Consider the following 26,857-nt stretch of genomic DNA (forward strand, 5'->3'; position numbering starts at 1 on the left):
TAGAAATAAACAGGCAATTAAAATATCAGTTGAATAGTGTAATGATGAGAATAAATCCAGGAAGCTAGTGGCAGCAGAACTAAGAAGTAAAAAAGAGACCGTACTACTAAAGAATTACATGCACAAGCTAGTATATAAGCAGGGAATCACTCCCGGAGTAGATTGGCAAAGTTCTTGGTCAAGGGAGTCAGGTTATCAGGATATACAGCTGAATAAACAGGAACTCATGGACTTGGAAGCACTTTCCCAAGACTCAGGATTTAATGTCTTAGCAAGGACCCCATGGAATGGGTAAATTCAGCTCACAGCTGGGGTAGTTCCTAGAAGCCTGGCCAATTCTCAATAATAGTAAGAATATCCAAAGTATCCTAACAAACATTATATGAAGGAGTTAAGAGGCTGAGGAAGGTGGGCGTGTGGAATGAATATATGACATAAGGCCCAAAAAACCAACAGATTATGTTCCTCAAAAAGGCCCAGAGAGCACACTGTTGATCAAGGATATCAGGAATGCTCTGGTGAAAGAAGCACCAGCACCTCTTAGAAATTCTGTGACGGCTTCCTCCATAGGCCAGAGACAAGGCTACAAGAAGCAGTCACTAGCTGGGCTGATCAAGATCCATGAAGATAATTAGGTCTTGAAGTAACAGAAGCCAGATGGCAGCACTTACCTTTCATGATCCAGGAGGCTATAATTACCATAATGACTGGCAAGTTAGGGCCGGGGTGAGCAGCCAAGGCTGCTTGACCTTCAGAGGGTTGTAGACATGACATAGTCTCTAGGGACAAAAGGAGATGTGTGGCTAACAAGGGTGCTGCTTAACACTACAACCAAATAAAGACAAGAATGGAGGGGCAGAATGCTGGGAGAGGTTGCTCAACAAAGTCATAATTACCTGCTCAATTCTTAGACCACAACAATTTTTTCTCATCTTCAACACACTGAGTGCAGAAGGAGCTGGGACCTAGGGGAAAGGACTCTGTCACACCTTGGCAACCATGTACCATGACAGTATGGTCTCTGATTCCAGTTGAAACATTTGACAGGCAGAGTGATCACTACACTATTTCCCCAGGCTATGGAGTAAGAATCTCATAGTGGAAACAGCCAGAGACCTCTGAAACTGTTCCCTAAATATTGTAATTTTTTAAATAATGTGACATTATTTTAAATGTAGCATTATTTTAATGTAGCATTACCCATGGAGGGATGCGGTAAAAAACGTGTGTCCCACTAAATATCTGAAGGATGTAGGAATGGTGTTTCCTATCACATTTCAATTAATGTGCTGCTCCAGCCCCTTCAAAAACTGTATGGATCCAGGAATAATGACTGTAGACTATCAAAAAGTCAAGTAAGAATATCCTAGATTGTAGCTGCTAGGCCAGACACAGTATGGTTGACAGAATAAAGTAACATGGCCTCAGATATACACTATGTAACCAATGATCGAGTGAATGTATTCTATTCAATCTTAATCAGAAAAGAGGGTCAGAAAGAGTTTGAGGTCACAGAATGGACAATCATAGTCATTTAAAATTTTTCCTTGGGATTATATTAACTGTCCTGTACTTTGTCACAACAAAGTTCAAGAGATCCAGACTTCCAGGACATCCCACAGAACATTACATTGATCCATTACATCCATGACGTAATGATGATGGAGTGGAAGCAAGAGGGGTTTAGTATGCTGGGGCCCCTATTAAGATGCATGTACTCTAGAGGGTGAGAGGTCAACCCTACAAAAATTCAGGTGCCAGGCACTTCGGAGAAGTTTTGGGGATCCAGTGATTAGGGGACATGCTGGGACAATCCTTTCAAAGTAAAAGACAAATTTCTGTATCTTGCAACCCCTGCACATAATGGGGGCAGGTTAGGGGGGAAGCACAAAGTATTCCACCTAAGTATTTTGAATGGCATATATGGATGATGGAAGCTGCCAGCCTTATGTGGGACCCTTAGACTACATGGCACTGTAGAGTAAGTGCTTCCACCCAACTTTCCTTCTCTTTCACTTGACATCAGTCTTGTACCAGGATCTGACTGCATTCCAAGTCTTGGCCAATTCTTTCCTCATTTTCTATCCCCCAAGCATAGTTTAATAAAATTCTTGCATGTTTATTCACATTTTGGGCTCTGATTCATGGAGGAACCAGACTAACTTAAATACCTTAGAGAAAAATCACAAAAGAATTAATCACTGCTCATTTTTTCAAAAGGAGGTTATAATGGAAACAAAAGGAAAGACCAGAATTTACCGAATGAAGAATGATTATATAGGGAAGGAAAAGTAATGACTCAGTATGAGAAGCAGGTTCCGTAGTTAAATCTTCTCCATTCTCAACTGAGTAAAAACCAGATTCCTTGACCGGAATGAGGAAGCTAATCATGGGACCAGTTACCTGATCTATTGTGTTGATCATAAAGTTAGACAATGGAATAATAGATATAGAATCTAATCAGCCACTAGTGAAATAGCACTAAGAATTGTGGCTCCAGTTCAGAAACACTGTTGAATAAATGTTTTACCAAGATAAGGAAAGGTTAGTGAAAGAAGTTAGTGGCTACCCAAGTTGAGTGTTGCAATCTTGAATTACAGGGAGGTAATTTAACCAATTTTATTGAAGTAATCTGAGGGTCAAACATGAACCTATTTGAAATCCATCTACTTTCAAACAGTAGAAGCACTTACTCTACAGGGAAAACTATGGACTTAATATTCTCTTTATTATGGTGACTATAACAAAGGCTCAGAACATCTGTCCCTTGATAGGAAGAATCATTTAAGCAGCCACCTTAAATCTTGATTCTAATCAGAGATCTCTGGGCTATCAGCAACTTCAGCTTGTTGCATAGTTACTTTATCTTAGCCATTATTTATTGATCTGGTAACTTGAACTCACTTGCAATGATTAAATAATTCCCTTAATAGAGGCAGATATACCAGGAGATTAGTGAAATTTATGCCTCGGGGAGGCTCATTTGCATGAACCCCTCTAGGGCCCTGTTGCTGAACTGGAATTGAAAATTTTGTACTTCTCATGCAAAATGACTCCTCTCCTCCAACTGCATAAGCTTCTGGCCCCACAGAGCCAAAATCTGTCCCTGGAGGGTCATAGAACAAACTAAGAAACTTAGATGTTGTCCTGAATAGGCATCTATGTAAGGATGTCAAGTGGGATAGCAGCATGTCCCCATTTGCATTTTTAGAAAGATTACTTTGGGAACAATGTAGACAAAAGACCGAAAGAGGCTCAGATCTGGAGGGAAAGCTATAAGGAAGCCATCATTGTACTCTAAGCAAGAATAAAGACCTTTTGCTCTTCACTTTACAAAAGGAGCTGGTGTTTCCTTTGAAAAAGCAAGATCCTCTGAGGCATTTCTAATTTTACTTATAAAAGCTCTCCTCCCCCACCCCATTTCAGAAGTATTATTCTTCCTCCAAGAAGCTGAGCATATTAATTTTTTCACAGTATAATAGTCAGTCCTTGCCTTATGAAAGTGAAATATGAAGTTTTCATACTCAACAGTGCTAACTTACTATCATAAGGAAAATAGCAAATATTTCTGTTTTAAATTGACCTTTCATTTTAAAAATAGAAAATAGGAGGTATCAGTGACATTTTTCATCCAATGAGATTCAGGTGGTGTATGATTTGTCACTAGGTAGTAAATTCAATACTGTTTTTTAAAAAAGTATACTTAGTGTATATTTTAACATTCAATAAACATAAGAGTTCATCTGGTTGGACAAATGTATGATAATCAAGAAGGCTGAGAGAATTGAAGAGGGGTTTTGTTTTGTTTTTTACCAGATTTAATCTTATTTCAAAACCATGGAAGAGTTTTACAGGCATGAGAATAAACCAAGAGATTCACTTAAGTTATTTTGAAGTTGGAAGTCTTGAAATGGATCTTCCAGATCCATTTGTTATTTTTTTCTCAATAATAAATAAGTAAAACATTTCACATTAATAGAAAAAGAATAGGCTTGTATATGGCTAACTATTTTTTCACAACTATGAGGTAAAGGAAACTGCAATCTCTGCTATATGGGTAAAGTACCAGGAAAATCTCCTTTCCTCCTGAGGGCTGAGACAACCACAGGGCTTATGTACAATTAATTATCTAGTTTTCCTTGGAAAGTTACTGTTCTGTGAAGTACTGAGTAGAAGGAAAGGTGTTATGCAGAGCTTATGAGTATTCCTCTAAAGTCCCTTTACCACACATATATACACACACACACACACACACACATATATATATAAACACACACACATATATATAAACACACACACACATATATAAACATACATATATAAACACACACATACATATACTGGGCATGTAGATCAAAGGAAAACAAACAACTGGTGAAAATGACAAGTTGTTAGAAAATTATAAAAGGAGTTTTCAGTTTATGCTCTTGAGTTAGGGTCATTTTGGGGTGAGTTCTTTAGAATGCACCTAAACACAATTCAATTTGAATTCTTAGTGACTGGGTCTCAGGTGCATATTGTTTCTAGATTCTGGAAATACTTGACAAGATTCTTGTAGACCCCTTACCAAAGTTTCTAGGAAAAAGAAATCAACTCTTGTTCCTATGCAGAAAAGCCAAAGGTTAAAGGGCACCAATTTCCACACTAGACACAAAAGATGGCTGCTCTGAAATCTGACTCTCCAGGCAAGAGAGCTATCTCAAATCTGGCTCTCCAGGTGAGAGATCTGCCTCAAATATTGCTTCTCTTACTAATTTCCCTGCCTAATTATTCCTGACCCTTTGGATCTTACAAGGAAAATGGAATCTCTGAGGTAGATAGTATCATAGGATGGGGGAGTACAAAGGAAGAACAACAAATTGCTTTGTGAAGAGTGGGAAAATAGAAAGTCTGGAGAGTTTTGTTTTTGTTTTTGTTTTTTTTGGAAACTCTACTTTTTTAGTGTAGCTGAAATTGCCAATTATATGTTTCTCTGCATTAGATCACAAGCTATTTGGGCACAGAGAACAGGCTCATAAGTCTTTTGTACTGCCCAAGCCCAGTGCCTAACACATTATATATGTTGTACTCAAATGTTTGTTGTGAGAGAGAGGGGAGGGGAGGGGAAACCTCCTTAGAAGATTATTCTCTTTTGGTATCAAAAAGGGAGCTGGGGCTGGGGCTCAGCGGTAGCACCCTTGCCTGACACATGTGACTTGGGTCTATTAATTTGAGACTCCTCTCACCCACATTCTTCAGAATGAAAAAAAAAAATTGTCCTCTCATTGTCAAAGTTTCACTACATACCAAATCAGAATGTATTTATTTTCTATTCATGAAACAAAATGTGTAGGTATGGGGTAAGACTTCATCTCCACTAAAGAGCTAGGAATAAAAAATAAAGCATTTGCATTCAACATTTTATCACCATCTAACAATTTGGAAAATAGATTTCAAAACAAGGTGCCAATAACCATTTGTGAAACAGGCGATCAGAAAGCCTCACATACTGTGCATGAGATGCAGAACTGTACCATGAAGGTGTGATAATTCCACCTGAGGTAGCATTGAGCAGATTTTGCTTTTATTAGGCTCAGGGGAACCCCACCAAGAGAGCTTTCTCCTATGACATTTATTGTTTACTCTGACTTAAATTGAAGTTTTCCTTAGGGGAAAAAAATGCTGCCCTAGACTGTAAAACAAATCGACTGTTTTTAAATCTAACTCTTAAAAAATAAACCAATTTCTATTTAACCTTCAAAATTCTGACTGATTAGATCAATCCTTCTTGTTAGTACCTAATATGTATCAAATTAAAGTCCTACTGATGAAATAGAATCCTTAGCAGGAAATTCAGAAGAGTTGCATTTTATTGTTAGCTATTGTAAGTAAAAATTGCTGTTACCTGTTCAGATCCATCTTTTACCAGGCTAGATGTACTCCCCAGCTATAATGAGTATTATACTTTCACAGCTGCATTCTTCTCCAGAAAATTATCTTTAGCCAATAAGAGTCACCTCGCTCATAGATGTCTGGGGAAGCTCCTAGCTCCCCACGAGACAATGGCTTGAAAGCCAGCCTTCTTGTGCCCAAATGGGGCAACTTTGTAGCAACATTCATGTTCTAGAAAAACCCCATGATGCCAATTACTAGATTCTATTGAATCTACTTACTAAAGTTTGTTAACTATAAACTGGGCACTGTGGCACACACTTGTAATCTCAGCAGCTTGGGAGGCTGAGGCAGGAGGATCGCAAGTTCAAAGTCAGCCTCAACAAAAACAAGGCCCTAAGCAATTCAGTGAGACCCTGTCTCTAAATAAAATACAAAATAGGGCTGGGGATGTGGCTCAGTGGTTGAGTGCCCCTGAGTTCAGTTGCCAGTACTCGCACCCGCCCCGCCTCCCACCAAAAGCTATTGCTTTTTCACCATTTTAATTGCCACCCATCCAAGTTTAGGAGCATCTTTCACCTAACCAAATTGTCTCCCTGAAGCAATTTACATCTTCCTAAAGCTCCTTCTGTAAACTATTGCTTAAACACTAAGATGCAAATTTAAACATCATCTATCCTATCCCTGTCTCCCCAATACACATACCTACTTGATTCCTTCAGGATTCATTCCTGTCCCCTACAAAGGGTCTGTAAACTCAAGTCAGCTCACATATATACCTCATTTCTCCCCCAAGAAAATGGGACCATGGATTCAGACAAAGCCTTAAAATATGTTCAGTATGACAGGATTGTGTTTGTGAACCTTGAGAGCCAAAGTTGATAGTTAAATATAATCCCTAATGGAGTTAGAAGACTTCCATTAGTGGTAACAGTGAAGTAAGCCAAGAGAATAGGTTACAAAACCACTTCCTTTTCTAAGTTAGGAAGTTAGTATTGGCAAATTAGGACTTAGTGTGTCCTACTGGTGTTTGGAGGAAGAATCTCTTGTACATCTAGCCCAGGAATCTCTTGGAAAATGTCACAGGCTTGGGTTAGGATGATTGTTTCCCAGGTTTTTTATTGGAATCCTTGAAAGTTGTGATACTTAGTACTCATAGAAGTCAAACCCATAGCTGTAAAAATCAAGATAAAGAAAAACTTGTGCATATTTAAGTATCTAATGTTTAAAACTTTTGCCTATTAGAGAAACAGACTGATTTATGATTCTAATTTGTGGTATGTAAAATTATTTGTCTGTTTTGTGCTAAGAGAATAAAGAGAATAACAGAGACTGAGTAATGTATTTTTAAAAATAGATTTATTTATTATAGTTATGGATATTGAGAAGTCCAAGATCAAGGGACTCACATCTGGATGGTACTTTATTTGCATAATCCCACGATGGAAGGCAGAAAGGCAAGATGGTAATTGAGATCAAGAGATGGAACTTGCAACTTCAAGACCTTTTATAATTAGCATTCATCCATTCATGAGAAAGGTTCCCTCATGATCTAAACACCTCTCATTTGGCCCCACCTCACAACACTACTGCATTGGTGGCTGAGTTTCCAACACATGCTTTTGGGAGGACACATTTTAACTGTGGCAGTAATTGAGAAACTTATTAAGCATTTGGATTCACATTGAAATCTATGTTTGTGTATTTGATATTTAATAAAACTTATTTACTTCTCTTTACTTTTAGATTTAGGAGATTTAACTGTATTTGGAATGGGTTGCCATTCTATACATTAAAACAAGTATAGCAAGTAAACTTGAACAATTTAAAAACCTCTGTAGGAATTTTAGTTGTAGATCCTCCCCCTTAAACTCTACTACTACAATTTATAAATTCACATTTATAAACTGTATAAGGTTTGAACATCAGACTAAAAAGTTAAGAATAAGACTTTTCAATTTTAAACTTTAATGCACTAACAAATCAAGTATCTCTAACAAATGATAGAAGCCCCTGACATATTTTCCATGCAGAAAGATCACTCTTGAGGGGATTAGTACCTCATATTGACATACAACTCTAGATTCACATTCTTAAAAGATCAGAACACATGGCAACATTGGGCTGCATTCCTGCATGGCAAAAATGCTTTCTCCTTGGGATGGTTTTCTAGTTTCCTGTAGTTTCCTCACACACAGCACACTCATTTCCCTTTACATGCCTGACCCTTTCAAAGTCATCTGAAATTTCAATCCATGCATTTAGAGCAGTGGCTCTCAAACATAGGTGATTTTGCTGCCTGGATCTATTTGGCAATGTCTAGAGACATTCTTGGTTGTCACAACTAGGGGGTGGATACTACTAGCATGTAATGAATAGAGGGAAGGGAAGTGGTTAAACATCTATAATGCACAGAACAGCTTCTCCACACACACAAAACAAGGAATTATCCAACCTAAAAATGTCAGTGGTGTTGAGTCCAAGAATCTTTGTGTTAGAAAAGAACATACATAAAATCTTTAGCATGGCAGAGAGATTTTGGCCATGATCTATCTGTATATCTTACAGATTCATCCATTGATATTATATGGGTCACAAATATCTTTTTCTCATTGCTTATTTATTATATAGTCCTATTTTGTACCTAGGCTCCTAAAATCTTTTATATGTTTTTATTAGAGCATTATAGTTATACACAGTAATTGGGTTCATTTGGACAAAATCATACAAGCATGGAATTTGATTTACTCCATTTCAGTCCCTATTACCCCCACCCACATTGGTCCCCCGCCCTCTGCTCTCCCTCTATTCTTCCTCCTCTACCTACTGCTCTTCCATTGACTCATTTTTGATTGGTGCTTTCTATGTGTACACAAGACTGAAATTCCCTGTAGTATATTTATATATTCACATAACATGATTTTGTTAAATTCCTTCCATATTCCTCCCCTTTCCTATATTCTATATTTCCCTCTTCCCTCTTCTCCATCTCCTTCTTGGATTCCACTTACCTCCCCTCCTCTACCTTCTTTCCCTTATGTTTTCTCTAGCTTCCATATGAGAGAAAACATTTGACTCTCGATTTTCTGAGTCTGGCTCATTTCAGTTAGCATGATATTTTCAAGTTCCATACATTTACCTGCATATGCCATAATATCATTCTTCTTTATGGCTGAGTAAAATTCCATTGTGTATATATACCACATTTTATTAATCCATTCATCTATTGACAGACATCTGGGCTGATTCCATAGTTTGGTTATTGTGAATTGCATTGCTATAAACATTGAAGTGGTTGTATTGCTATAGTGTTCTGAATTTAGTTCCTATGGATAAATACCAAGGAGTGGGATGACTGGGTCATATGGTAGTTCCATTACCTCGGGTTCTAAATTTTGATGAGTTTCTCTTTTCAAATTTACTTTTCTTAAGAAATCCTTCTCTGCACTGAGGTTAAAGATTCTATTTTGTTTTCTTCCAAATATATTATAAATATTTCATAGTTATGTCTTTAATCCATCTGGAATTTATGTGATGGGAATCAGAAATGTAATTTTATTTCCATATGGATACCCCATAGCTTCAATTAACATTTTATGAATTGTTCATCTTTCTCCACTAATTTGTAATACCAAATTGTATATTGAGTCTCCATATAAATTCTCATCTGTTTCCAGGCTATTTCCTGTGATATCATTACTTTCTCGGGAATTCATGATTCCTTTCTCATATTTCTTTAAAATTTACGTTATTTATGAATTTTATGATCAGCCCTCTTGGAATTTTGTCAAAACTACACTATTTATCAATTGAGAAAAGATAATGATTTTCTCATTCAAAAATTATATTTCTATTTGGATTTTTCCATAACTTTCAGTAAAGTTACAATTTCTCCCTAGAGGTGACAGCTTTATTTCGGGGTACTATATATTATTTTTTACTGAGTTTATAATTTTTTTCTGTCTCCACTAACTTTAGTTTAATTATGATATATGGTAAACCTGCTGAGATGTCTTAACAGCTCCTCTTATTCCCTTGGATTTTTTACTAAATTGTTCTACCTGCAATAGTTTCTTTTTCTGTAATACTTCTTCCTGTTGTGTGTCTCAGTACGTGGTTCTGATTTCTAGTATGGTTGTGAAAAGCAGATGTTTTCACATGAGCTTTCACATCAGCTTGCTTCAAAAGGCATCCCTTTAATGTCTCACATTAAATATGATTTTCTTTTCTTTCTAGAATTTTGGCAGAAATTTATTAGATTGAGGAATTTCGAACATGTCACAGAATATACTGCTGTGGCATATTGATTGTTTTGAGCTGATGGCACTTAAGAAATAGCAGATGTAGAAAGGACTCTGAGACCTCCCTAAAAGCTGGTCATAAAAATTTCCCAGGAGAAAGATGCCTTCCTGTACCAGGAACAGAATAACATTTTTTTTTCACTAGACACTGGAAGTTGATGCTGAATTGGGTTTGTGCAAACAAACCTATTCAAATTATTTTTCTAATTTATTTTCCCACAATTTATCATCCTTAGCAACTTTTACTCCTTTTCCTTTGTCCTGTCACTTCCCTACAAATATAACATTCTTAGATGATGTTTTGTTTCTTTGGTGCTGGGGATCAAACCCAGAAAATGGTGCATGTTAGGTAAAGTCCGAAGCTCAGCTATAAATAGTGGTCAATACAGTATTTCCAGGGATAAACTTAAATTCCATTCTCTTCAAGCTCTAACTTCTTAGTCAACCAATGAGCTAGCTGGGCAAAAAACACTGTGGCAAGAGTACTTCAAAGCTTCCAAGTGACTGAGAAGAGGATTTGTGTGCATTCTCACACATGAAGGAAACTACTTCCACTAAGGAAAAGACCTTTTGATGTGTTAACAACTATTATGGTTAAATAAGGAATCAGCAAAAATTATGCCTACACCTTACAAAAATGAATGACATTTCAGTGTTCTTTCCCATTTTTTGCCCCTGTGGGAAAACATGCAGTGTTGAACAGTTGGCTTTTCTTTTCTTTCATTCTCTTTGTGCCAAAGTTACTAGGGTTGCTTTGTAATTTTTTTCTTCTTCTTCACACTTAAAGGGGAAAAAATAATTCTTTACATGCTTCCAAGCTAGCATGAGTCAGTTGTGTATATGGGAAATAAATGGCTAGGTTCTAGGAGAGGTTTTATTTCCTCCCAATCAAAATATTCACATTGTTGGAGGGTTTCTTGTCAGCCAAAAAGCAATGTTTTTTTTTGTTTTGTTTTTTATTTCACCACTGTTATGTAACTTTCTAAAAATGTCAGAAGTCTCATGTAGACAGCATGCCCTGCATGAACATCTACCTCTCTATGTATAACAATTCATCTCTAAAGTCTGAGAGCCTTTTAAGAGTCATTTAAAAAGTCCCAGGTTGCTTGTTGGTTAATCAAGTACCCCAAAACATAAATGGAAACTTTTTTTTTAATCCTAAAAAGTTGTACTTGTATTTTGTACATAGGCAGCTGTATCACAATACCCTTAATCTCCACAGTGGTGGTTGGGGTATACAGATGTACATGGAAGAATCACTATTCTAAGGCTTAGAATAGGAAAGAACTTAGCAGTGAGGTACAGTCAAAATTTTCCCACGAATCTTTGCTAAAAGCAACTGGTTAATGACTTGTGGTGGCAAACAATGTTATTTATTTTAGCAGCAATTCTCAGTGAGTTTCCCATTTTAGGTTATTTTCTACATAAATCAGTAATTCTATGTCCTTTATTTGATGGATAGAAACTGGTATTTGCCTTTTCTCACTTTGATATCTTTATTGGTATCAGAATTACATCAGTTCCAGACTGATTAAGAGTGCTCTTTTCATTTTTCTAACAAAAACACAAATATATTAGCTATATTTCAAATTTCAGTCAGTCCAAAAGTGTGGTGCTTCTATATCCTTTACTAGCAAATATAAGAGATTAGAGAACTCTTAAAAATCACATTATAAACACAAATACACGTGCAACCTCTTGCCTTAAGTTATTTTCTTCCAGAAAATCTACCACTTACCGTACTTTTTATGTAGCTGTTAGGAAAATTTCTTGAAACCAAAGTTTTTAGATAACAGTAAAGCTGGTTCCATCTGTGATCTATTATGTCCCTTTCTTGCATTTTCTAGGTCAACAGCTGCAGAATACAGTAGTAAAATCCTGTCTTTAGCCACACTTTGAGTTATAACACAAAGAAATCTTTCAAAATAGTCTCTATTTTGTTGGATTTAAGAAAGTACCAAAATATGTATACGGCCTGCCATGAGCTTGAAACAAATTAAGCAACAAGATGCACGTTTAGCATTAACGTTTCTGAAGCAGAACAAACCTTTTCCCCATGCCTCATCCTGTCTTCCTCCTACCGAACACTTTCCTAGCACTGAAGTAATAGTGGGGCACTGTAATACTTCAAGCTTTATACTATATTGTTAAATACAGCACTACCAGACGAACGTTTAAGAAAAACAACCACCGAACACTCGTTGGAAAGTTCCTGATGTAAAGTGAAACTAAGGATATTGACTATCATACAAGTACTAAAACTTCCAATTTTGAGGGGAAAAAAAAAAAAAAGGAATCAGTGGGCTAGCGTAGCAATACTGCGCGTCTACAGCTCCGCTTAATCTTTTTAACTGCTCTCAGGTGACCCAGATTCCCGTTCGGCTGCCCACAATCACCAGGTCCAGTAAGCCTCACGCCATTCCCAGTACAACAAAGCAGGCACAGAACCTCCAGTCGCTACTGTACTCTTCCTCTCCGGAGGAGTCGCGGCGGTAGGCGGAGCAGGACGCCACGCCTCCACAAGGGCGGGGCCTCCTCCCATCAGGGGGTGGGTGCAAGATAACGTCACTCAGGAAGCGCGCCCTGATTGGAGAACATTTATAAGGAACACGGAGGGCGAAAAGGAGGCGGGGTCTAGTTGCCCGGGTGACCGGTTACCCGGCTGTCGCCTGGTAACGGTTCGTGGCGGTCCTGATTGCTGCAGCGCAGGCGGCATAGGCCGCAGAGATCTGTGGGCCAGAGCCCTCGCTGGGCATTTTCTGTCCGCTCTGCAATGGCTGCCGCTGCAGCAGTGGTCACGCCATCGGGTTTGGACGATGGGGTGTCTAGGTCTCGCGGCGATGGGGCTGGGGAGGTGGCGGTAGAGCGCGGGCCCGGAGCGGCCTACCACATGTTCGTGGTGATGGAGGACTTGGTGGAGAAGCTGAAGCTGCTCCGCTACGAGGAGGAACTCCTCCGGAAGAGCAACCTAAAACCCCCGTCCAGGTGGGTGCCCTCGTCCCGAGCTGGCTGGGCCCTGGGGAGATGCCTTCCTCGGGCTTGCTGGGAACGCCGCCCACGGATTAGCAGATCTTGCCTCCATCTTCCTAGCCAGGGAAGGGCGCTTCACCCGAAACTCAGCCGGGGAGCCCTGGAGCTCTCAGCTTCACCGAGCTCAGACTTCGTAATTTAGTAGAGAAAGTAAACAAGTTGTGGAACGGCAGAGGACTGGGAGACAACCTGCCCATTCCTTTAAACACAGACGCATCTCCACAAAACACAAACTATTATAAAGTTATGAAAAATACTTACTGTAGAAAGCACAAAAGAACACAATGAAAATGTGTAGAAAAATACATAACCCACAATCTCATTTCTGGAGATGAAGTCTGTTATCAGTTACATAATTTCTACTTTTTGTTTCCCATTACTAGACCTTATATGTACAATTGGCAACCCTGGGATCTAAGGACCTTGCTGAGGAGCACTTAATAGTAAACTTGTTGACAATTGCTATGGTTTAAAAGACTTCCGCTTTTGCAATAACAGTTCTCTTAGAAATTGAGAAATGGAAAAGAGATGACAACTGTAGCAATTGTTCTCTCATCATGGAACTTAAAAGTTCTGTGCTTGCTGTGCAAAAAGTTCATAATATTCTGAAGACAATGTCATTAGTTGCTGAGGGTAATGGACAGCTAGCATTTTCTCCTCTAGTCATTAGCCAAATGATAGCCAGATAATTTTTATTGCTTTTCCTTCACTTTAATACTTACATTTATTTTATTCTGTAAGAGACAATTATGTTTGCAGATGGGCTAAAATAATTTTTCTTGACAATTCTGATTTCATTCTACTCTTTTCCATTAACTTGAAAGATATGTAGGCTTTATGTAAACTGTCCATGTTGCTAAGTTACTCCGTAATAGGAAAAGGGTAAGAGGAAAAAGTAGTTCAGCTTGATCCATGATAGAAGTAGTAGGTTAGGGATTATTACTTAAAATGATTTGTCCTGAAAATATAGACAACCAATATTTTCTAGGTTAATAAAAATGTATTATTTTTCCAAATGTCAAACTAAGATTCTGTTGATATCATCTCTCTAATATTTCCTTATGAGTTCAGCAGGATACTTTGTACCTTGGATTTATGTGGAGATATACTAGTCAGGGAGTTCTCGAAAGTATAATCACCCAGACCAGCAGTTTCAGCATCCCCTGGAAATTTAGAAATGAAATTCCTCTGGCCTTTTACCATGTCTGTTTTTTTTTCCAGAAATTCTAAGGGTGGGGCAAGCAGTCTGTGTTTTAGTAAGCCTTCTAGATGATTTTGATGCATAGTAATGTTTGAGAAACTACTGTCCTTGGTCTGCAATATCTATCGATATCCACTCCTTTGTCCTGAAGAATACCAGTTGATAAAGAAAAGATGAGTTGGTGGTGGGTAGATGCTTTGAAAGGGTTTTGAGCATATATCTGAAGGACTTCCATGGCTTTATTTTTTCTTTCCATATTTCTGTTTTCTCCCAAATAACTTACACTTATTCTGAAGGAGAAAGTATGGGAAACATGAAAGATTGTTAACCACTGATTCTTAAGACAAAGTTTATAATAACTGTAAATACATTGACTATAATTATGATAGCTACATGAAAAAAAAACAAAATAAGATTTTTGATCAAACTGACATGAGTGTTGTTGCTAACACGTTTTATTTCTCTCATTTTTTTCATATAAATCATCTAATCCCCATAAAACTTTTTCTACTAGAGTAGGGGATTTAGCAAAAGTGAAAGTGAACAATTGTTTGCTAGACTGGTGATGTGATAAAGGCTTCTTAATCTTGTCTGCATCCTAGAACTTCTAGGAAGCTTTTGAAATATACCTGTGTTGGTACTCCACTCTCATGAATTATGATTCAATAATTTGATGAGGAAATTAGCAATGATTGGTCAAGTAGCAGTATTTTTACTGGCGCCTCAGTTGATTTGAATATGCAGTTAAAATAAAATAACTGTTTAACATACCTGATAGGTTAAAAACAGTAAAAATGCACAGTGAATAATGTTTAAGGTCTTTTAAAAACATATTCTTATGATTTCAAATTATCATTTTCAGAGGGTACTCACTTATTATTAAACTTTTGGCAAAAGTTTTACATACTTTGTTTTCTGACATGCACTACATACCCTGCATATAAAGTCTTTGATCTAATATTTTATGTAGAGTAGCAAATGACCTAATTCTGCTGGTTTGGGACTTTAATGTGAGTGCTGTGCATTACTGGAAATGTAAGAATGAATTAACAGTGTCTCAATTTGAAGGCTATGGGGGCTTTCTTTGGCAATTTGGGACTTAGCCCCATTAGTTATTATAGACTTACTTGCATTATTTCAAATTTTCCCCTCCTCCCTTATTTTGAAACAGACACTATTTTGCTCTGCCTACCAACCCTGGTGAACAGTTCTACATGTTTTGCACTCTTGCTGCTTGGCTGATTAACAAAGCAGGACGCCCCTTTGAGCAGCCTCAGGAATATGATGACCCTAATGCAACAATATCTAACATATTATCTGAGCTTCGGTCCTTTGTAAGTATAAACACCCTATTCTGTCTGAATAGACTCAAGCTATTAATTTTAATATTGGTAATTCAATAATAAATGCTAGCCTTTTGAAAGTCTCCTTTATGGGAGGAAAAAAATATGTATATATAATACATATAATAACTATATATACTATACATACATATAATGTATAGTAATTATCTCTACATTTCTTTTTGTGTAAAACCTTCTCAGAATGATATTAGAATATTAATGCCACTTCTGAAAATATTTAGCATATAATCTTTATAGCCCAAAGTAAAATTTTTCTTGGTAAATTTATGAGTGGTTAGTTCTTCCTTTAAAAGAATGATTTAAAAAAAAAAAGAACTACGAAGTTGAAACACTTTGTATTTTGAAAGGGAACTTTGATTTAATAGCCTACAATAGCAGTTATACTCTTAATTTATGACTTTTCCTGGAGACAATTAGTAAGACATTTTTGGCATACATATTACCAATTTTTGACAAGTGAGTCATTCTGTCCTTCACATAGTTGTTTAAACTATGTTACCAGGCGAGTAGTTTTGCTGATTTTTATTTTAACCCAACAAGATCAATGATTTGTTATGCTATTGCAATATAATTGCCTTTTAATTTGATACTTTTAACAATAAAGTTTTTATTTTAATTTTGTTGTTGTTGTTGGATAGATTTCTAAGAAGCAATGTAATAAGTTATTTTAAATCAGAGAAATAAAAAAGTGATAAATGTATTCAGCAGTTTTGTGCTTAAAATATTGCAACATTTTAAAAAAACTAACAAATTTGTTATCTTTTATTTTTCAGGGGAGAACTGCAGATTTTCCTCCTTCAAAATTAAAGTCAGGTTATGGAGAACATGTGTGCTATGTTCTTGATTGTTTAGCTGAAGAGGCATTAAAGTATATTGGTTTCACCTGGAAAAGGTAACTATTACTCATCCTGACAGTAGTAATTGTATGTGCTTAGCATTTCCTCTGAAGGTACACAGCTGTTTAATTGAACTGATAAGAATTGATTGTTTTAAACTGAAAATGCCACAAGTGATTAAGAAAAGTCAGTTTAGAAAAATTGGAATGCCTATCTTCAAACCATTTCTAAGGTAACATTAATATTATTGTGCCCCTCCCTATTCAAATATGTAATTATTAAAGGTTTAATTGTACATATTTGTTAATTTAGGAATTAAAAAAAAAAGTTTCTGCATGTTTTATTTGAACACACCTGCATAGTACATACATAGAGGTAACTAATAGCTACAAATTTAAGGAAAAAATGGGAATTAATTCCTTAACTGGGATTTTCCACCTTTGCTTAATGGCTGGGCCAGTATACTAAAAAAGTGAAGAAGCCACAATCTACTCTCCAAGACATCATTCATAGTTTTTTTCTATAACCTGAAAGTGCATTTCTTTTTAATATTTCTATGATGATTTTGGATTTATCCTGTGGTATTAAAATAATGGATTGGGGAACTGGGATGTAGCTCACTAGTAGAGCAGTTGGTTCTCTAGCACTACAAAAGTAAACAAACAAATAATAAAATCATTTATTTATAGGTCTGGCTTTCTTAGAAATCCTGCAATCTTCATATGTACTCTGTGGCAGTTAGCCTAGTCATTGGTATACCAAAGATGCCCAATTAATGAAGAAGAAATAAAACTAGAAATTGTCAATGTATGTAGGTTATAATTCGAAAATATATACATTTCATCTTTTCAAAATTAGGATTTTTGATAATTTAGAATGTGGTTGTCTCTTAAGTAAGCAAAACATGAGCAAGAAGTGGTTTCTGAATTAAAATTAACTTCTGTAGAAAGAGGTATATGTTATTTCCTGTTAACGTTTTAATCTATATTTAATTATAGTCTTTCATGTAAATAATCTACTTCCTCTTAGTAAGTTCTTTTAAAAAATTCTTTGATTTAGGTTATCATCAGGTTTAATCCTGTGAAATAACCAATCTTTAAACTGAAATATGGAAATTTCATTTACTTCAACGTGAACATTTCTACTTAGTGCAATATAGACAGAATGTCTACATGATCCATAATACTATTTTATTAGATTTGTAGAAAAGGTAAGTTATGTGATGTGCTGCTTTGTTAGGCATGTTTTTAAAGTTGCCAATATATAGTCCAATGTATTTGAACTTCACCAGAAGCTTTAGTATCTCAACCACTATTTAACTATTTGATTTTGCACTTTATTTCTAGGTACATCTTATTCTTGGCCTGGGCATTGTACCTCAACTAATTTGTAGGGACTTCATACAAGTTTATACAAGGGGAATATAAAGGGGAGAAATTGTGAAGTAATAAACATTAGAGAATATATCAGCTATGTACTATGTATATTACATAGAAGTCACATATTTATAGATGTTTATTTTTATGTCTAAATATGTCAAAACAAATTCTAGAGCATTCATTGCTTTTGAGATATTACCTAATTTTAATAATGAAATATTCATCCTTTAAGAAAACTGATTTGGTTCACAGTACTTTCTTTCCTTATATTTTTGTATTCTGTTAGCATGTCCAAGATATGGACATGTTAATAAGTTGACATCATGATAAGTTGCCATAAATAAATCCAAAAACATTTTTGGTTGTTTTTAATATTGAAATGATTGTTCAGTGTTTAGTGTTAGGGCCATTAATTAGACATTGGAAATAAGAATAAAGCTTATAACCCACATAAAACAAACTTCCAATTGATCAAAGATATAAAAGTGAAAAATAAAACTACAGAAATACTAAAGACCAGAGGGACATAGGAGATATCGTGTTAGGGAAAACCTTGTATGAATGATGTTAAATCTAGGATTTATGTAAGGAAAGGTTGCCAGATCTTTCTAGTCAGAACTGTAACAGTCTTGAGTAGCCAAAATTACAAGTAATAAACTAAGAAGATATTTCTAACACAAGTTAGGAAAAACATTGGTGTTCTTAATTTTCAAAAGCCAAACGACAAAGAGCACAAGTAAGCACTTTACTGAGAAAGAAATATGAATAACCAATTAAAATAAGAAAAGTTGTTCTACCACTCTCATGCCAAAGAAATCCAATTTTTTTAAAAAACTGAGATTTTTTTTCACTTGGTTGATAATAAGGATTCTTTTGAAGATTTAAAGATTAAAAATTAGATATTTATATTATAACAGTGAATATGGAAAGAGAGATAGTATCGTTCACTGTTGTTCGAAGTATAAATTAGGGTAACATTTTGGAAGTAAAGTTTGGATAAATCCAGCAAAATAATAACATGTATAAAGTTGTTAATATAGCAATTCCACTTATACAAATTTATTACAAAATAGCATACATTATGATAAAGGTATAAAGATGATTTTTACAATAATGTCTAGTTAGAAACTAGAAACGACCTCATTATTAAGACATTGACTGCCAATTTGTAGTATTGCTATTCAGTGGAATATAGTGCAAGTGTATAAAAATAAGAGATATATGCGTAACTAAATGTGTATGTTGATAAGTAAGGAATGTAGATTGGATAACACTATGTCTAATATCATAATTTTTGTAAATGTTTTCCTTAAATTTGGAGTATACATTTTTATTTTTCACACAGAAAGTTTCAGAAGGAATACAGGAAACATTTAACAGTAATTATGGAAGCAGTCACAGAGGACAAGATCTGAGGTGGAGGGAATCCTTATTATCTCTATTATATTTTTTGTCTTACTAAAAAAAATTTTTTAATTCTCATATTAAGCCTTATTATTTTAGGCCATCATACCCTGTGGAAGAATTAGAAGAAGAAACTGTTCCAGAAGATGATGCAGAATTAACATTGAATAAAGTGGATGAAGAATTTGTGGTATGTGTGTTGCTGAACTTTGTGTTTACTTTTCACCTTTGGGTTCCTTTCCTTAATTCCTCCAGACTTCCGTTTTCTGGAATGTATTTTGTTTCTAGAGAAAAAAAAAAAATCTTTTAAATACAGTGCCAAATATCAGTTGTTTGGACCTTTAATTTCATATTCTCTAGTGAATTTTAGCAGAGGTTCTTAAACGTTAAAAGTACATACCACTAGTTATATGAGTAAATATTTTGTGAACAACCATTCATGATATTGAATAGATCATGACTATCAAAGGATTTAGAATAGAAGAATAGAACTGAGGGTACATAAATTATTCTACTTCATGGGAACAACATTCATTTCCAAAAAAATTATTTTTTAAAATTAAGATGAATTCTACCCTACAGAGTTATCTTTTTGTTATTGGTACTAGAATCCTAGTTGCTCCACTGCTGAGTGACAGCCAGAGCCCTTTTTAATTTTTATTTTGTGACAGTGACTCGCGAAGTTGAGTTGCTGAGACTGTCCTTGATCCTTTTGCCCCAGCCTCCTGAATTGCTGGGATTATAGGTGTGTGCCAATGTGCCTAGCCCAGGAAAGTTTTTATTTTTTTTAATATTTTTTAGTTGTAGATGGAAATAATATCCCCAGTGCCTCACACATGCAAGGCAAACGCTCTACCCAGTGAGCTACAATCCCAGCCCCCAGGAATTTTTTTTTTAATGCTTAATATAACCAACATTATTTAAATTATTTGGCAACATCTTTACCTTTTTCCATGCTTAACATCCTATTCCTGGTGTGAGGTTAAATGATGAATAGTAAGATGATAGATATAAAAGAGCTTTTTTGTAAGATAATGCTCAGAACTAGAAATGAATTTAATCCTAATGTTTTAGAAATTATGCTGAAATGTAAAAAACAAAATTTATGTAATATGTTGCTGTTATAAACCAACTAAAGTTTTTAGGTAATTTTTTTAAATTAGTAGATAATGTATTCTGTATTTCAGTTTAAATAGGTTATTATCTGCTACAAAGTTGTTAATCATGGAATTATTTTAATATTAAATGCTAAAAAATAACTCTAAATTAGAATATTCTTACCCGCTTTTTGTAATCATATCCTTAGTACTTAATATCCAATTAGGATACTATGTATCTATTAAAAGTTAGTTTTGAAGAAACATGAGTGACATGAGGATAATAATTTACACTGTTATAAAATTAACTGAGGAAAAAATTCTAAATTCTATGTTATCATGACTTCAGCTATGTAAAATAACTAAAGAAAATAAATATCAATATGTTAACATTTGTTGTAAATGGGTAGAAGGGTTATAGGTGATTCTTTTTGACAATTCTTTGTGCTTTCAAAACATTTAACATTCATTTTATCAGCAGTGCAAATAAATATTTTTAATCATATGGAAAGTAGATGACTGCTACTTACAGAAGGAAAAAGATCATTGTAAAACTAGTCAGCTTGAAAAATATTTTTTAACGTGATAAAAAGTCAAAGCAAAGCATATATTTATGCTCACTCTGCATGTATTCATTGAGCACAAGTTATGTAGTGGGTGAGGACCAGGTGGTAGGAAATGTGCAAAAGCTCTAATGCAGCTAGGAGCTTTGTGTGATCAAGAAGCTGAGAGAAACCACTGGGCCAGAATTTCTGAGTGAGAGGGCTGGTGATTTAAGATTAACTAGGCAGATAGACCAAGTCCAGATTGTTTGGGTCATTTAGATTTAGGCTTTATTCCCTGTGTAATAGATCTTTTCATTCATGGCTCAGAAATTAATTCCTCACATATTCCCAATTTTTCACCTCATTTATTCTACTCGGGTATTTCTCTTGTCTTTTTTAAAAGCAGTTTTTTAATATATATATTTTTAGTTGTTGATGGACCTTCATTTTATTTATTTATATGCAGTGCTGGAGAATCGAACCTAGTGCCTCACACATGCTAGGCAAGAGCTCTACCACTGAGCCACAACCCCAGCACCACCCCCATCATCTTGTCTTCTTAATAAATACTTAATAGTTATTAAAAAGTTTATGAACAAATACCTGGGCCTAGTACCCCAGCATTAACTTCAAAGACATAACTTAAGGGCAGAAAAAAATTTCCTACTCATCAGGGAAAAAAAAAAATCTCTGCAGGCAGAAACCATGTCTAATTTTGCTTGTTGTTTCTCCAGCTTATTGAGCAGGGCCTGGCATATAGTAGGTTTTTATTAAATAAAATCTGTCATATTGTTGTGTAAATTTTTAAAATTGTATCTAATTTTTTATTAGGAATCCTGTAAAGTTCAAGGCAGCATTATAGAGTCTGTACATTTAGAGAAACAAAACTAGAAAGCAGCTTTTTAATACATTTCTTCCCAATTAGAGGTAGACCTTTTACTATCATAAGATGAAACTGAAGGCTTCCCTCAGAGAGGTTTCCCCTAAATGCTATTTGTTCCCTGTGTCATATCTCTTTCCTTCCTTTCTTCCTTATTGTTATCATATTATTCTAAGAAGCTCTTTTACTTCCCCTATCTTCCTTGCTAAGGAAAGCTGGTTTAGTGCCAGAAAGCCTTATGTTGGTGGCATATTGATCCTGTTGCTTGAATTTGTAGTGTGGCTCAAGGATGGTGAAGAACATTTCTGGCAAAGCTCTGTAGAAACTAGAAACTTTAAGTTTTAAACTTACCAAATCAAGATAGGACACATTGGTAATTGTGAGGGAAAAAAAGTATTGGTCATGACAGAATATTCTCACTTGTTCTATCATATCCTTAGTATAATTGGCAGTAAGAGAATTAAGAAGGTGCAAATTAGGCAAATAAATGATAGGAAATAGTTGTGACTTCTGAATTATTGAAATTGGAATTCTATTTTGTTTTTAAACACATTTTCTAAACCTATTTATATTTGAATTTCTTTTAAATATTCTCTTAGTAATATTTAGTAGCTTGAATAATCTTACATAATCAGTAGCTTAATCTGAGTTCTTTAGAGAAACATAATCCCCAAATTGGGACACACAAACATACACACACACATGCACACCTTTATATATGGATAAAGTTACTATAAGGAATTAGTATATGTAGTTATGGAGGTTGAGAAGTCCCAAGATCTGCATTTGATAAGCTGTTGACCCAGGAGAGTTGGTGGTGTAGTTCTAGTGTGAATATGAAGAACCAGGAGAGCCATGCGAGAATATAAGTTTCAGTCTGAGTCTGGGGACAAGGAAGAGTGATGTCTTGGTTCGGACAAGGAAGAGTGATGTCTTGGTTCGAAGACAGGCGGAAAAAAGTAAATTCTGCCCTTTTTATTCTGTTCAGATCTTCATGGATTGACTGAGGCCCACCAACATTGGGAAGAACAATCTAACTGCTCCTTCTTCTGACTCACATAGTTATTCATCTAGGAATATCCTCATAGACATACCCTCAATATGTTAAACCAAATATCTGGGCATTCTGTGCTTAATCAAATTCACACATGAACTTAACCATTACAAGTCCACCTCTTTCAACTTGGCACCCATACATGTCTCATTAAATCATTTACTCTCCAAATAAGGAAAATAGCAAGGTCATAATTCCACCTAACAAAATGATTCTGCATTCAACAGATATTGCACCTAACTCTTTCTCCAAAAGGAGGTAAAGTTCTCTAGTGATGTTTTCTATTCTTGATATCTTTTAACTTTAATGTTATCATGTAAAAATAACAATATTTTCTGGGCATGGTAGTACCCACCCATAATCCCAGTAGCTCAGGGTGATCCAAACTTTCAATCCTGAAGAGTCTGGGCAATTAGCCCTTACTGGATTGGGTTGTAGTTTCCAATTGACTTTAATCACAGGGCATAATAATAATCAGAGACAATCTAAAGGATATTTGGACGTATTTCAACCATAATCTTTCTTATTTCCATTGTGGAGTAATAATCCAATTTCCTCTTGGTAGTCAGGATCAATCATGCCAGCAGCACAGTAATTCCCATCTTTGCTTGTTGATTTGGAAATGTGAGGAGCCCGAAGTAGTTATATAGCAGTCTTAACTTTTAATTCAATGGAATCATCGTTATATCTCCTAGTGAAAGCATTCTTCCATTTGGAACTAAGATGTCTAGGCCAGCAGAAAACAAGATCACGGGAACAGGAAGCAAAAAATTTTGCTAGTTGGCTACTAGGTGTAATACAAATGGTGCCAGACTCATTTCTACTCATTTCTCATTTGTTAGTGTTTAATCCAGTATAGTTCAATGAGTAATTTATTGATCACTTATGACAACAGTCTGATTAGGTTATTATAAAAGCATCATAAATTTGTTTCTTCTCACATGTGCATTGAGTCATTGGCATTTTAATCATTTACTCTGGTTATTGGGTAGTGCAAACACAGAACAGACTAAAGTGTTTTTCAAAAGTGTGCAATATACTTCAGACTTTAGATGTAAACAGATCACTTTTGTCTGCACCTCTGTACCCCATTATTCCCCACCCTAAGAAAAGTAAATATTACTTGAATATATTGGATCCACATTTACATTATTTCATGTTTTACTAAAGTCATTCCAGTTTTCCAAGCTTTCTCATGTTGTCATATCTTACTTTAGTGGCCCCACTCCCAAAAGTTTCTGAGTAGATCTGAATAGAACCTTAGAATTTGCATTCTCACAGGTGGTGCTGATGTTGCTGGTCTCGGAACCACATTTTGAGAACCACTGCCTTACATGTTTCCAAAGTCTTGGTAAGGATTGTCTTTGAAATCTACCACTGAAACTTGAACAATTCTACATGTGGAAGTGTCTTTACCAACTGACACTTACTTGTTAGTCTGTCTTTTTCTTTATGAGATCATATGATGTGAGGACCCAGCTCTGTTGGCTTTATTACATGTCCCTAAGATTAGGATAATCTTATTATATTTGTTTCATGTATTATGTCAGTTGTCACCACAAAGACCTTGATAGAAAAGGGAAGCTCGTGTTCTGTATGCTTGGAGGACCTGCCCAGACTCCATATTTACTGTTCATTAGGGAGAGAATTGCCTCTCAAAGGGTCACTTCCTGTGCATAAACACCCACCCTCAACTTAGGATGCATCTGAACCATTCTTTTAAATAGAATTAAGGCCATGAACCAAACACTACTGGTACCTGTTACGTTATTAAGCTTGCACATTCAAGAAATGTAAAAAATATGCATCAGTGTGATTGGTCCCTGGAGCAAGTGAAACTGTTTTGTGTCTTGTCATCCTTTCATTTCTGTTCATTTCAATCATGTTGCTCAAAATTTCCATAAATTCCCTCCACTGTCTGTTTCTGATATGCCACTGGGGCTATTTTCCTCTGATTTTATGTTTATCCATAGTTCTGCAGCAAAGGCTCCTTCCTTCCCCTCACTTTTTTTCCCTCTCTTTCTTTCTTCAGTGACTGCAGAAAAGATCCTATTTAAATGGCACCATCAAAACGTCAAAGAACATATGAGCTGTTAATAATATTGTGCCCTACTTTATACATATGTTTATTAGACTTTTAAATACGCTTTACTGAGTCAGTCCTTATATTAAGTTTGTTATAGCTTAGTATATTATGTATATGAATGTTGGAAATAAATTTCTTAATTATAATTTCTTTATAATTTAAAAATGTTTTTATTTTCTTAAGGAAGAGGAGACAGATAATGAAGAAAACTTTATTGATCTCAATGTTTTAAAGGCCCAGACCTATCGCTTGGTAAGTTACACTGGATGCACATAGGACCAACAAGCAATCAGTATGTGAATTCTGCTGGAAATTTAAATGAGTAAGAAACATTTTCAGAGACTGTTTTGTGTGTCCTTTGAAAAGTAGCTCTGGAAATGTTTTCCTTCATATAAAATGTTAAAATTTTAGCAAATATAAAAATCCAGAGGGGTGAGAGAGGGAGCCTTCCATCTATACCATGGAAAATCAACACAGTGCTTCTCAAGCAAACTGAAAGTAATTAATTTGTCCGAGGGCAAGTTGTATCATGGAAAGATATAAATTGTTCTATTTCAAATTATTTTATGTTAAAAATAGACAAGAATTGAATAATCTTGATTATAGTAAAATGTTTAAATTGTGATTTTGAAATAAAATAGATTGTATTTAGACTGATATTTACACTGAGTAGTCAGACATTGCTTTAAGGCAGATTGCTTTTGCTCCTTTTTAAAATCATGAAATAAATCCAGTCTATAAAAGAGTCTGAGCTCTTACAAATGTACATGTGGGATTTTTGCATTTTTCTATGTGTATGTTATATTTCAATAAAGTATAAACCTGTGCACACTCAATGAACATATGTACTATATATTCTTATTTGTCCTTTAATTTTTCTTGTTTAAATTTTTAAAACAAGTTTGGATCTAATTTTGGTTTCATATCATGAAAACTTCCTTGATCACACTACCTCAAGATGAACTGTTTATTTATTGCTTACTTAGTATTGTTAATTTCATTAGATATTAATGATGGGAGTTTGTGCATGTGTATGTATTAGTAGCCCACCATGAGATGTAATAGAACATTGTGCTAACTCACTGAGTATGTGTCTTGAGATAGTACTTACTAGGAGGATTCCAATCTCGGGCAAGTTTCCAAGCTTCTTGTGCCACATCTTCTTCATCCATAAAATGAAATAAAAATATTACCCATTTCTAAGGTTTTTAAAGATTGAGAGAGTTATTCTATTTAAAGAAGTATAATAATATCTATCACATAGAAAGTGTATATGTGGCAAAAACCAATATCACATCTTTGCTCCATGTTTCCTCTCGCAAATCAGATTTGTAAACTCCTTCCTAACACTGATAACCACCTTTTTATCATAAAGTAAAACACAAGGTACTGAAAAATACTTCTTAAAGAATGAAGGTTTTCTTTTCTGATTAATTGAAAAGTAGAATACTGTTAACATTTAAATACAAATAAACTCCAATCTTTGCAATACCTTACTTTTACAGATCATTTTGTAGTTTTAAAATTACTTTGAACACTAAACTTAACTGATCTTGCAAGGTATTAGATAGGTGTTATCTCCTTACAAGTATAAACACTAAAATTTATGACCTTGGGACAAGTTTAATGTATTAAAAAACTAATAAATTATAGTACCTGGATTTAAACGGTCCACACTTTAAGAGTTTGACAGGGCAGGTATGGTGATTCCTTTCTCGAGCAAGTACATTATAGTGTTGGTGTTCATGTATATATGTGTTGAAGATGATGGTAACATGTTCCTAAAGTATGAGGAGAAAAAAGTAGAAA

General features: G+C 35.2%; 1 protein-coding gene across 1 annotated transcript in view; it reads left to right on the top strand.

Moving 5' to 3' along the window:
• The first annotated feature begins 12,819 nt into the window (after nucleotides 1–12,819).
• Nucleotides 12,820–26,857, top strand: part of Ift57 (intraflagellar transport 57) — a 53,693-nt gene continuing 39,655 nt past the window's right edge. The window contains exons 1-5 of the mRNA XM_015478547.2: nucleotides 12,820–13,157; nucleotides 15,575–15,737; nucleotides 16,541–16,659; nucleotides 19,486–19,576; nucleotides 25,232–25,300. Of these exons, the coding sequence (XP_015334033.1) occupies nucleotides 12,946–13,157; nucleotides 15,575–15,737; nucleotides 16,541–16,659; nucleotides 19,486–19,576; nucleotides 25,232–25,300 (654 nt within the window). The 5' untranslated portion in view covers nucleotides 12,820–12,945. The remainder of the gene's footprint in view (nucleotides 13,158–15,574; nucleotides 15,738–16,540; nucleotides 16,660–19,485; nucleotides 19,577–25,231; nucleotides 25,301–26,857) is intronic.

The sequence above is a fragment of the Marmota marmota genome, unplaced genomic scaffold, assembly GCF_001458135.2.
Source record: "Marmota marmota marmota unplaced genomic scaffold, marMar, whole genome shotgun sequence".
In the NCBI taxonomy this organism is placed as follows: Eukaryota; Metazoa; Chordata; class Mammalia; order Rodentia; family Sciuridae; genus Marmota; species Marmota marmota.